General features: G+C 37.0%; 1 protein-coding gene across 1 annotated transcript in view; it reads right to left on the reverse strand.

The window, feature by feature from the left end:
* The window catches only part of Dph6 (diphthamine biosynthesis 6), a 117,724-nt gene that overhangs the window by 24,048 nt on the left and 79,414 nt on the right, over positions 1-14,262 (reverse strand). The window contains exons 4-5 of the mRNA XM_051144348.1: positions 10,156-10,229; positions 8,788-8,906 (exon numbers count right to left, since the gene is read on the reverse strand). Coding sequence (XP_051000305.1) covers positions 8,788-8,906; positions 10,156-10,229 — 193 coding nt within the window. The remainder of the gene's footprint in view (positions 1-8,787; positions 8,907-10,155; positions 10,230-14,262) is intronic.

Below are 14,262 nucleotides of genomic sequence, written 5' to 3' on the forward strand. Positions count from 1 at the left end.
TGCAGGTACATCTGCAGGCCAGAGGAGAGCATCAGATCACATTATAGAAGGTTGTGAGCCACCATGTGGTTCCTGGGAATTGAACTCAGGACCTCTGGAAGAGCAGTCAGTACTCTTAACCACTTAGCCATCTCTCCAGTCCCAAGAGAAAATTAATTTTTTAAACTTAGAAATGAATTGAAAATAATCACAAATAATATTTCAAATATTCAGGACCTGTTCAAAAAGGTTGTTACTTAAGTGAAACTAGAACTTTCTCAGTGAGAGAAAATTAAGAGGGAAAGACAGGAGTAGTTGGAATGCAGTGAAACTGACGAGCACAAAAGCAGATGTGAACATCGCACCCTATTGGCCATGCTCACTTCTTCCTGTCTGCAGTCTGTATGTGTTAATACAAATAGTTGTAGTAATTTACCTTAAGATAAACAGGAAACCTTTGCTTTAACTTTTTTTTTTTTTTTGCTACTTGATATGTTAAACAACTTTCACACTGAAAAAAAAAATGCAATTATGAAGCACAGCTGAATAGCCCCAGAGCACACTGGCTCCATTAAATTTGCTTGTGTCTAATTACACCTGTCCAAGGCAGGTGAGAAATGTATTCTGATAAGATCTTTGTTACACTGGAGCCAAAAAAGAAATGAAAAAACAAACAAACAAACAAAAAAAAACAAGAACAAAAACAAAAAGCTGCTCAGTGATTTCCAATCTAATTATTACATAAAACTATTGTTGTATTTGCTCTTTAAGTCCTTTATAAAGCTAGGCATTGTGAAACACCATTATAATTATGCTGTTAAGTGTTTGATGCAAACATTTCTTTCTAGAAAACATACTCTAAGTCATCAATGTAAGCCATTATCAATGTCAATCACAAATGCATTTCTTACATCTTTCTATTTAGAAAATTTAAAGCTAGTTTAAAAAGTTATCTAGAAATACCAACACTGCTTAAAGTTTTCTAAAACATATAACCATATCTTATCTGAAACAGCCTTAGCTAAGCATGTAAGAGTGTGAGGCTGGCATGTACAGTACTACAAGTGAAAAAGTCCCAAGATTTAATCACTGTTTAGAAAATAACTTTTTATAAATGTATCAAAAAAGATAGATCATCTAAAATAACCAAATAAACAAGAAATATAGAGCATGACCAAGACCTCAATTAAAAGGAATTATAAACAGAACCATCACTAAGCCTTTAGAAGACTTACATATTGTGTACATTAAACAGGCAGCAATAATCAAAATAATAATGATGGGCCACTAAAGATTTTAAAAACAAAGTAATGTGGTATGCACCTTTGATCCCAGGACCAGGGAGGATGACTGTGAACTCAAAGTCTGCCTGATCCACTTAGTAAGACCTTGTAACAAACAAAAAACCTAACTAGTGAGCAAACACACACACACTTATATGACATGCCCCCCCCCATATAAAACAGACATAAACACACAATTAAAATATAAACAATTTAAAAATACAGTATATAAATCATGAGGCAGATGAGTCAAAATATTTCAAGGCTTGTGTTAGGTAAAATATAATTACAATGATGATAAATGCTGTGTTCTCCATCGTATCATGAAAATGGATTTCACGTGAAAGAAAAATTAGTCATACTGAGAAAAAGAATTCATCACTAGCAAAGCTAAATTGAAGAATATTAAAGTGAGTTATTGAAGTAGTAGTAAGTTATCTCAGAGTTAAACAAGTACATTAAAGGAGAATAAAGTACAGTGAGATGGAGAATACAGGCAATATACATAAATGTTATATAAACAAAAATAATACATTATAAAGATAGATACATGTGTAGATTAAAATGAAGGTGACTACAAGTACGGGAAGGAAATATAGTTAATGTACAGTAACCACTAGACAAGAAAGAAAGAAAGTAACATTTAATTAGTTAATTAATGAATATAAAATGGAATCAGATTAAAAGTCAAGAAAGAAGAGGAAAATTATATCAAATACCTTTTATAATTCAGATAAACAGTAAGCTGACTATATAAATCTGAGTCCAGTTGAAAACAACAAACAAAAGCCCAACTATAGAATTATTTCAAGATTAGTGCAGAGTGAAGCCAAGCTGAGGATGAGATGCACATCACCCCTCCTAACAGAAAGCTTGTTTAGCCAATAATGCCAGAAGCTAATGCTGTAAGACAAAAGCATTTGAAAACTAAGAGCTGTTTGATAAAAAACAATGGGGAATGGGGTTTCTACAGGACCAAGTATTACAGCATAAATCCATGTGCTATTAATACCATGGTAGTCTTGGTCTTGTTTTATACAGGAGCTCTCTATGCATCCTTGATTAGGCTGGGACTCACTATAGACCAGGGTGATATCTATAATCTTCAACATTGAGAAATTATCTTAAAAAAACAAATTTTGAAGAAAAATTTATCTAAGTGAAATAAGAACTGATGAAGTTGAATTCTAATCTAACAAAGCAAAAGGATCTCTAATAAAAGCTCCCTCCCCAACACCCCCCCCCCCCAGCAGGAAATACCCATGTCCAGATGGCTTAAGTAACACACTTCGGAACATTAAGGAAGAATGAATACTAACCTCACAGAAAAAGAGCAAACACTTCAAAGCTTGTGTTATACCTGTCTCTGATATGTATATAAAAAAAAAATCTCTAGATCAGTCTTCTTATAAACTTGAATGCAAAAATCCTACACAGCACCAGGAAAATGGATCCAGCTCTGTTGCTTAGACGACTTATCCCAGCTGTGCAGACAAGATGATCTTAATAGATTTACAAAATTAGAAGTCTACAACCACTCTTATTTTCTAAAAGTGCTCCCTAAAGAAAATTACCTTAGGTTGGTAGAGATTTATAACAAGCCTGGTCACAAATTGTCTGATCAACAAATAAAAATGTGAATATAAGACTCCTTGAAAACAAGTAGCTCAGGAGTTGCTTTGACCAACACAGTTTGACAAATGATGATATGTATTAGCAACAACAGTGTAGTTTCTTGGTGCTGTGAACTGACATGCACTGAATACAACTCTCTTAAGAACATGTTGATGTTATAAACTCCCCAGCACAAGGCCAAGAACAGGTGCTCCATTCAAAGCACAGCAAGAAAGCTTTTGTAGAATTTTATAAATGCGACATTGAAGTCCCTCCCTGAACTGCCCAATATTTCTGTATTGGTACCCCAAGAGTTATGGAGGGCACAAAAGCTGTTTTTCTAGATTCCATGTCCACATCATTTTTTTTCTCGTTTTTTTTTTTTGACAAAGGCAATTAAATACAATGAATTTACAGCACATATTAATAGCAAACCTTATTAAATTATTTCACATGCTTTTGACCATGACTACCAATCTATTCAGTAGTGATGAATAAACACAGGCCATGCCCCAGCACTGGCAAGGACCTTTGTAACAAAACAATAGAGATAAAGAAAAGTTCACATAAAAGTGGGCAAGGAACAAGATCACAAAATTTTAGATGTAATCATAAAGGCATGAAGCTCTTAGAGGGAAAGTTGGAGGCAGTGATTCCTTATAGATACTATCAAAGGATGAATCCAAAAAGTAAATGCATTAACTAAACCAAAATTAACAAGTTTTCTTTTTCAAAGGGTAGCATCAGAGAGTGGAGGGAGAAAAAAAAACCTATAAGAATGTGAGAACATCCTGGCAAATTGCAAATATTATAAGAGAATAATATTCAAAGTGTATAAAACAGCATTGGGCATTTTCAGAATGAGAGAAGGGTCATTGGTAGAATGTGTGGCTAGCACGCTCGACCCTACATGCCTATGCACACACATTCAAGGGATTTGAACTCTCATCATTCACTAAGGATAAGAGATGGTCAATGGCGTTAGTCCTTAGAAATGTAAAAGATAAAAATAAAGTGAAATGCAATTATATCCACTAGCAAAGCTTTAGAAAGAAGGAGACACCACATGTTGACAAGGATGTGAAAACAGGAAGCTTCCTTGAAAGCTGGTAGGAAACTAAACTGGTAAAATTACTCTGGAAGTCAATTTGGCAGTTCCTCAAAATGAGATATATAAAGCACCATGATACAGAAATTCCACTCCTAAGCGTATATTCCAGGGAAATGCAAATACATGGTAGCAGAAAGCCTGCATAAATGTTCACAGAAAGAGTACTTGTGAGCACCCTAACGTAGGAAGAGCTCAATGTTCACGGACAGAGGAAGGGCTCAATCATATGTGGCACAAAATGTCTCTAGATGGAATATTATATGACACACAGAGACCCAGAATGAAGCATGAGTAAAAATTGGAAACATTATTCTTGAGAAACGAAGCTACTAATAGGGTAGGTCTTATATTGTAGAATTCTATTTGTAAGAAGTATAGATGGGAAAATCTACAAAGATTAAAAAAATTTTTTTTTCCTCCTGGTGATTGGGTTGGAAAGAAAAAGTAGAGTTTGGAGGAATTAGATATTGATAGTAAGTGGGCGAGAAGTTCGGTATGGTGGAAACAAAAATATTCTACATTTAGATGTGGTAATGACTGAACTTATAAATTTACTCAAAATAATGTTATGAACTTTAGGTATGCCCTGTAAAATGAATTAAAAACCTGAGAAGTAGGAGAGATGGGCTGAAGGTTTGGCTGGGTGCTAGCGGGCATGCCTTCCATGTGCAAAGCGCTCCTGCGCTCCACCTGTATGATCACAAAGGCAGGCGGAGGAGTGTCTTGTCCGATATTACACAAGTAGAGGCAGCATTAGTATTGACACTGTTATCCTAAGATGATTATATTATCTTAGAATTATTATACGCTGTGCATGTCTGTGTGCATGTAACGGCCTTCCAGCCTTAGCACCAGGATCAAAAGATCCTAAGGAACAAGAAAACACAAGGACTATACTGACCAAACTATAGCGTGTGCTGTCCCCACATAAACCCAATGAAGTTTATACAGTTTGGACAAATGGTTTGGACATTAAAAATGTTCTAAAGACGGTTATGTGGTATTGTTAGAAACCATGCACTTCCCCAACCTGACATTATGGACGCAGCACCAGAAACCATGTCATCATCCACCACAGCCAAATGGGACACATTTGTACTGTGCCTATGAGTTGTATGTTTTTGCTATGCAACACAAGTACCCTTTAAAAGGTCCCCACCACTGCAGATCGCTCTTTTGATTTCTCTTTTCCTCTCACTCTATTTCTTTTGCTCTGTCTGTCTTTGTGAGATGGCCTTTTGACTCCACTCTACCGCAATATATCACTTGCATGAGATCTGTTGCATGCTGTGATCTCTGCTGCAACATTCCTTGGCTTTGATCTGCCACATTATTCTGCCACTAAGTCCTAACAGATATATTAGACCTAATACAGCTCTTCTTGGGCACATTATACATTTTTCATGAAAGTATTTTTATAATTCCATGGAAGGGTTATCAGAAGCACCTATTCTTTTTATCACATCAAATATATGTTCCTTGAATGTGGTATTCTAAACTGCTTAGAATTCAGTGGTTCTCAACCTGTGGGTTATGATCCCACAGGGCTAACATATCAGATATCCTGCATATCAGATACTTACATTATGATTCATAAAAGTAGGTGTTACAGTTATAAAGTAGCAACAAAATAATTTATGGTTGAGGTCATCACAGCATGAGGAACTGTATTAAAGGGTCATAGCATTAGCAAGGTTGAGAACCACTGCCTTAGATAAACATCATCTACATTCTATACTTGAAAATTAAGCTATGTAGACAGTATATAACTGATTTCCATTCCATTCCTGTAGACTCCTTACCAATGTATTCTCTTGACTCATACTCACAGAGTGCAAAGCCTATACTATTCAAAATGTATACATGCATAACTCATTAGTAACAGTTTTTAACACTGAAATGATCCAAATGGTAACTATTTTTAACCTTTGCAAACTTATGTGTATGTATATATATATATATATACACATATTTTTGTTATAATTAATTTACATTACATCTTGAGTGTATTCCCTCGCTCTTATCTTTCTGTTCTGAACTTCCTGCCCTCTTCTGCCCTCTCCCTCTCCCCTAGACCTCTGACGAATGGCATCCTCCTCCTTCACCATCTGACCACAGCCTATCAGGTCTCATCTGCTTAGTCTGCATCCCCTTCCTCTGCGTTCCCACAGGGCCTTTCTGCCAAGGGGTAGTGATCAAATCATGGGCACCAGAACTCAGAATGGTGAGAGCCGATGGGCCCAGGATTAAGGACTTTGTCCAATACATTCATAAACGAACTGAAGAAGAATGTGGATAAATACTCACAGGACACTTAGCTTTGCGTTTACAGAAAAGTCTTAAATTGCTGAATTGGGAGGAAGGTATGCATATACCTGTACATGCTTTCGGGAACATATACTGTTACTTTGTAAACATATCTTTTGTTCTATTTCCTGCCATGATCTCTCAGATCCTGACTCCTGCTGACATGCCTGCCATTTCCTGCCATGCTTTTCCTCCATGATGGACTCTTATCAATATGTACTGTTTCTTCCACATGCTGCTTGCTGGCAAATGGGTAGAACTAGAAATGATCATCCTGAGTGAGACAACTCAGACCCAGAGAGACACAGTTGGAATATACTCACTTATAAGCAGATGCTAGCCACATAATACAGGATAACCACACCGCAACACACAGACCTATAGAAACTAAGGAACAAGGAGGGCCTTTCATCACAGTGTTTATTGCAGCCATTGAAAAGTAGTAAATACAGACAACAAGATAATACAAGATATTTATTGGTAGCATATTTTCCCTGTCCATGTAACATTGAGTTTGTTCTACCTTGAAGTCATTCTGCAGAAAATGGATTTCTTTTAGCATAAAAAGTTTCTGCTGGGCAGTGGTGGCACACGCCTTTAATGCCAGCACTCAGGAGGCAGAGGCAGGTGGATCTCTGTAAGTTCGAAGCCAGCCTGGTGTCCACAAAGTGAGTCTAGCACAGCCAAGGCTACACAGAGAAACCCTGTCTCAAAAAAAAAAAAAGTTTCTATTTGTTGAAAATTTTCAATTTTAATGGATGAGAGTGAAAAGTAAATTATTTCAGTTCTTTTCTTTACTCAAATGTTTAAAATCATTAACTTAACACATCTATTCTGCTCTCGAGAAGCTCATACTAAATGATGCCACATGACACTAGCTATATATTATCACAAGGGAGGCAATGGCACGTGCTATGGCCCATCCTTCCAGTGGAGTCCTAATGCAGTGTGAAAGATCGGGTAGTGAAAGAAACATAACTTTCTTTCAGCACGGATTAGGATGAACTTCAATAGGGCACAGACTCGACTTAGAAACCCAGCCGAGACTAAGAATCATGGCAAGAAGCAGTGCAGCCTCACACAGAACCTTGCAGTAAGTATGGCTTCATTGCAGACTTTAAGAGCTTGTTTCAATTAGGGTTTTACTGCTCTGAAGAGACATCATGACCACAGCAACTCTTATGAAGGAAAGCATTTAATTTGGGCTGGCTTACAGTTCAGAGGTTTAGTCCATTATCATCATGCTGGGAAGCACGGTGGTGTGCAGGCAGACATGGTGCTGGGGAGGTACCTGAAAGTTCTACAATTTGATCAGCAGACAGCAGAAAAAGGCTGAGAGCCACTAGCCTGGCTTGAGCTTCTGAGACCTCAAAGCCCACCCTTGATAACATACTTCTGCTAACAAGGCCACTCCTACTCCAACAAGGCCACAACCACCTACTACTGCTACTCGCTGGGGGCCTATGGGGACCATTCTATTCAAACCAGTACAGAGCTGCTCAGCTGATTTTTCTCATGAATGAGAAGATGACACGCCAATCATTCTCATTTTAACAGCTAAAGAGAATGGCTGCACATTTACTAAATAGGGATTTCTACTAAAGAGCACACCTGAACTCCAGCAAATAGAGCAGAGTGGGGTTTACTATGAAATGTTAAGGGCTGCACATTCATTACCTTTTCTTAAGCACTATTGGAAAACACATTTATTAATGAAGTCCCTTCAGGGATTGGTGAGGTGAACACTCTGAAGTGCAGGACACAGTTAAGCCCTGCGACCCTGAGCCTTCAGTGCATTCTCTGTAATGGGTTCACAGGTTACATGCATTGGCCTCAAATGTGTCAAAAATGAATACAATGCTATAAATTCAAAACAGTGAACTTGTGCTCACACATATCAAATAGTACTCTCTGGATGTGATTTTTCTTTCATGATCCTTAACAAATATTATTAAAATCACACAAAGAAAAACATTCTGTTTTAGTACTATTAACAATGTTAAAAAACACAAGGCAAATACTTAGTAACAATTATGTAATTTAAGAGGCTTCTTTCAAAAAGAAAAACACCAAAAGAATCACCAGCAACAGTTCCTGTATTTCATTTACATTAACCTAATTTCAATTTACACAGGAACTTAGAAAACCTAGTATCAGTTTTAATCATCAAGCATCTACTTAAAATGAGATGCTCAGTATTACTCTATCGGCAAGCATGCATACAGCTATTTTGAAATCCCCCCCCCTGCTCCTCTCCTCTCTCCTCCTCTCTCTCTCCTCTCCTCTCATCTCTCCTCCTCTCTATCATCTCCCTCCGCTCCGCTCTCTCTCTCTCTCTCTCTCTCTCTCTCTCTCTCTCTCTCTCTCTCTCTCTCTGTCACATCTGTGACTCCACATGTTCATATCTAAGTCACTGACCCTTCTCTAGCACATACCGTGGTCGGGATTCCCTATGGGGTAGGAGAGAACTGTTTAGAAAATTTGGTTACATACCCAAAGCTGCTACTTTGATGATAATGGCCTCAATGTTAGATGCTATCATTTCTCGGAGCAAATCTTCCTGGTTTCTCTGCCAAAGGAAAGCTAAGGGCTGGAGATCAAGCCGTTCACATCTACATAGTAAAAGGAAAAAACAAAACAAATGATATGGTTTTGTTCCATATCAGTGAACAACTTGATTTTAAACATAATGTTTCTTTCAATGATTTTAACATCTAATATGCCCCTCACCCCTTTTAAATGCCTTGTGGGGCCAGAGAAATGCTAACAGGATAAAGGCATTTGACTTGCTGTCTGAGGTCAATTCTGGAAATTCCATAGTGGAAGGAGAGAAACAACTCCCATAAGCTGTCTTTTGAACTCTATTTATATGCCATGGGATGCACTCATCTTCACATCTCACACACACACACACACACACAAAGAAAAAAAAGCAAAAGAAAAAAATCTAAAACTGCCTTGCACATTTATTTTTTTAAGGACTATGAACAAACGTAAGAAATTCAGTCTCTAGGCAGAGTAGAATTATCAACTTTATTAAGGCTTTAAGCTTAGAAATCAATGTCGAAAAGCAAACAAATGCTAATTGATGATTATTCTCACTTTTAATACTTCCAAAGGTTGGCAAGTAGGGAAAGGTATAGTTATGTGGCCCGAGGTGTGATGATCTCACACTTTACAAGTTTTTCAGAATCTCCGTAAACTAAAAGTGTAGGGGGACAGGAAGTGAAAAAGTCTTAAGTGTTCTGAGACAGTTGGCTAGGTTTCAGAACAACCGGTTTGCTGACAGAGATGTACATCTACACTTTGCCACAAACTGAAACTATTTGTTTATGTAAGTTGTTAAGAGTTTCTTGGCTTATCCATGGCGGACGGGCACTGAAAAGCTGTTTGTGCTTCAGCGGATGGGCATCTATGGTACCCACTGTCTACAGAAAGCATTATCCAGACCAGGTGTGCTCCTGTGGAGCAGACAAAGAGGGGCAGGAGGAGCACAGGCAGTCGAGCTGGAGACCTGTTGGGTCCAGAGGAAAGGAGGAATGGGGAAATAGTGGGGCGATGGTAATATTTAGTTGCATACACATATGAATTTGTCAAGGAAAAATTAAAAACACAAATATGGCTTTTGTGAATTGGGTTGGCATATATATTTAGCTCTACAGAGCATGCGTAGCACATTTGTTTATGATTTGGGTACATTATTTATTATAATTAACAATGCCTTTTATTATTGAAGTTTTGGGATTATAATTCTAGCCTTGAATGTTCTGAGCACATCCTCTGACACTAGACCTAGTCCTCAATCTTAATTTTTAAATTACTTATGTTTTTAAAATATTAGATAAACTGATATTCTCTTACACATTTTCTACTCGGACACGCTGGTAATCAGAAAGTATAGCACCTACTGATACTCCCTCTATTTCTTCTTTTTCCTGAAAAGAAAAGAAAAACATATAAATAAAAACAGGCATGTGGTTTGCTTCAAACCCTGAAATTACACATAAGTGACATATCATCTTAGATGCCACCTTTGAACCGAAGTAATGGTCCACAAATAGACATTTGGAAAAATTGTGTACGTGCACTTTAATCATCTCCCCAGTGGCAAGAAGAGTAATGACCTCTTTACTTTAAATTTAACTATAGACCTACGTTTATGGAGAAGGAAAATACTTAGAAGCAGGTCCAAAATGTATTTTTTTTATAATTATGTATTTTATGATAGTTAAATTCAATAGGGACTTTTAAGAAAATTGTTCCAAGGACAATATTTTCCTAAACTGAACAATTCATAAATTTGCACAATAGTCAACAGATATATCATATATAGCTTTTCTTCTATATTTTGGAAAAAAGATGAGCAGCACAGAGACATACAGAATGCAGAAAAGGTCCTAACACTGCCTTGTATACAGAGAGAAGGAATGGACTCAGTACAGTCAGGTGAGAGCTTGTGGGCCCATGGATTAAGGACTTTGTCTAATACATTCATAAATGAACTGAAGGAGAATGTGAATTTACATATGATCTTGTTTGCAGGTGACCCAAAGCTAGGTTGGACCAAAAAGACAATGATCAATATAGCATAAAGACAACTTAGGAATTTAAAAGAACAGGTCTAAAATATGTAAAGAAGTAGAATATAGCCAACAAGAGAGGAACAATACACATGACAGAACTGAACCAGGGAAATGTCAGCATGTATAATTCAGATATGAAGGGAGTGGTCAGAGATAATTACCAATAATATTCTGAGTAGAAAATTTCTGAATACATGTAAGAGAAAATCCATCTGAGCATAAGATGGACAGAAGAAATCACATCAGAGAGATGTCTTCATTGGTAATACATTGGTTTTATCAAGCATTGCAACTCGACAATAGAAGTAATAAGCACTTTGCAGAAAACAAATCAGACTTCCAGGCAACTGAAATAACACTGACATGCTGAAGTAACTAGAAAGATATAGTAAATAAACAGAAATATGCAACAGGAATTGTTACTATCTTTGGAGATAATGGAAATTTAAAATATACCCACTAAAATAATAGAAAAATATCGTCCAAAACTGCCCTCAAATAAAATGATTATTTCTTTTAGATAACATTTGAGGAGAGGAGCTATTTTCTTTATTTTCCTCTATCAGCACTTTGCAAAACATTTTCTTTTCATAAAAGTCATTGTATTCTTTAGAAAAATCAAGGCATTTTGTTCCTCATTAATAAATCATATGGTAGTAAAGGTACGAAACAACATTTTAGTTCTTTTTCTGTCATACATCTCTGAAGTTCAAACCTAATAAACTATGAACTGGAACATACAACCATACAACCATACATACATTCATTCATACATACATACACACATGTGTGTAAATCATATTTATCATATTTATATGCATATATATCTATTGTTCTGTTAATTATGGAAACAAAGACAAGGTATAGGCATAAGCAAGAGAGAACACCTTCAATAGCAGAAAAAAAAAAAGGCCTAAGAACTGGCAAAGAATATTACATGAAATTAAAAGGCTTTGTATAGAAACAGAAACTACCAGCACTGAACAGCAGCATACAAAACTAGACACACACTCTGACAGCTATTTTCCAGACAAGGAAGTAATATCTAGAATATACTAAGAACTGCAAAAATCATGTATAGACAGATCTTATAACAATGAATGAGCTAACAAGTTAAACAGTTATCAAATGAAACAGTAATAAACATGGCCAACACATATTTTAAAATGTGTTAAACATCCCTAGTGATCAAGGAATGTAAATTAAAACTAGTTTTCCTTCTTCACATTATTGTCATTGACACCAAAGAGAGTCAACTTGGGAAGAAGGACCCTCAGCTGAGGCGCTGCCATCCTCAGATGGGCACGCCGTCGGCATTTTCTTGATTGCTAATTAATGTGGGAAGACACAGCCCATAGGCTGTAATATCCCTTGGCATGTTGTCCTGAGCTGTGTAAGAAAGCTAGTTAAACAGGATGCAGGAAGCAACATTCCTCATGGACTCTGCTTCAGTTTATGTTCTAGGCTCCTGCCTAGATTACATAGATTCCCTCTATGATGAACTATAAAATATGAGATGAAAGAGATACTTCTCCTCCCTAAGTCATGGTGACAAAAAGCACACCAGAACCTACTTTGAGAACAACACTTAGAAACACAAATATAGTATGTTTGCTCTCATATGTGGATCCTAGATTTAAATTTTCACTTATGTGTGTATACATATACATACGTGTGTGTGTGTGTGTGTGTGTGTGTGTGTGTGTGTGTGCACGCGTGCATTTTGGGTGCAGGGCTAGAAAGGAAAGGGTGAACAGGCCTTAAGGGAAGGGGAGGGTGCAGTGGAAGTTTCAGTTATGTTATATAAACCTTTTTTCTTTTTTTGATCCAAAATGTGGGATGTGAAACTGCCTTTAGTTTGTCCACAGCTGCTAACAGCCTAGTGAGGAGTATGTGATCTTTGTCAGCTAGAAAACATACTTGTTTGTACTATGAGAGGGTATAAATAGGATCGGGGTGGAGGGGGGGGGAGTAGGGGGAAGAGAGAGAAAGAGAGGGAGGGAGGTTCCAGGTGCTACTAGAGACAAACACTCAGGAGAAAGTTTTGAGGAGGCTGCTGCTGATTCATTCTGGTGCTGCTTGCTGCTGCTGTTTGCTGTTTGGCTGGACTTTTGGCATCTTGATGAGGAAGAGTGGAATCGCTCCCAAGGAACTGAGTCTAAAAAGCTTTAAGTCCCCTGTCTCTACTAACCTTCTTTCTCTCCTAGGAAGAAAGGTAGAGGCATTAAGAAACCCCAAATAAGGTAGGTTTAAAAAAAATCAAAGCCAACAGGAGAGGACGAGAGTAATAGAATACATGAAATCAAAAGAAAGACTATGAAACACTGTGAGAAGGACATCAGCAGTACAACAAGAAGACATAGGGGAAGGGAGAGAAATATCCTTGAAAACAAAGTACAAAACCATATTTTGAACATCATGATTTTGTATGCATATTGTAAAAAATAATAAAATATTTTGCAATTAATAAAAAAACCCTACTGCCTAGTACCCATCAATATAGTCCAAAGCACCAGAATTCTCTTTCAATATTCACAAAAATCTTAACAAACTTTTTTTCTTAATAACATACATTCCTGGAAATATCTTGTTAATATTGCATTTGATATCTAACTAATTAGCTGCAGAATTATATCAGCAGAATGACCACTTTTCACTAGTAATCACATGTAAATCTCATTAGCTATGCTTAGGTTTCATAATTATTACTGCTCATTAGAAATTCGCCTTATTATCTACCCAGCTCCAATTCTGAATTAGTAACTGAGCTTCAGTTACCTCACCTGCTTTTTAAGTCACTGTGAAAGTTAACATAATTTGGTACATAAGATACTACCTCGCTCTTAGTAAACCCTGAAGAGAAGTCTCTTTTACATTACAATTGCCATCAATGCTACTACTTCAAAGTCACTTGTGCTACTATTTCTGTCTGTCAAGAACAACTCTTCTTTCTCCTCTTCTCCCCACATACCTCAAAAGTCCTCTTGATTTGACTGAAATAATCCAGCTTTCTGGGCTTACGCATCATTGTTCATTGTCATTTCTCAACAGTGTTCTAGAATCCTGCATACCCAACTCTACAGCCTAGTTGTAACAAATTTTTACAACAGAGTCCTTCAAAGTCTAGAAATACTTACAAGTTCTACTGTATCTTTATGCATTCTGAGTGTAACTTTAAAGTAGGCAAAACAGAGCCTTAAAGGATAAAATCTATCAGTGATTCTTATCTGGAGAAAACAGTAACTGGGCTCAGTTTGTAATCCATGACAGCTCTTAACTGAGAATAAAAAGCCAGTAACTCAATAATGAAGACAAAATCATGGGCCTCTCCTCAATCTAAAACTGACTGTTGACACTCCCAGTTTTGTGCAGGCCTGTAGCTGAT

This window comes from Acomys russatus, chromosome 4 (genome assembly GCF_903995435.1).
Source record: "Acomys russatus chromosome 4, mAcoRus1.1, whole genome shotgun sequence".
NCBI classification, from domain to species: Eukaryota; Metazoa; Chordata; class Mammalia; order Rodentia; family Muridae; genus Acomys; species Acomys russatus.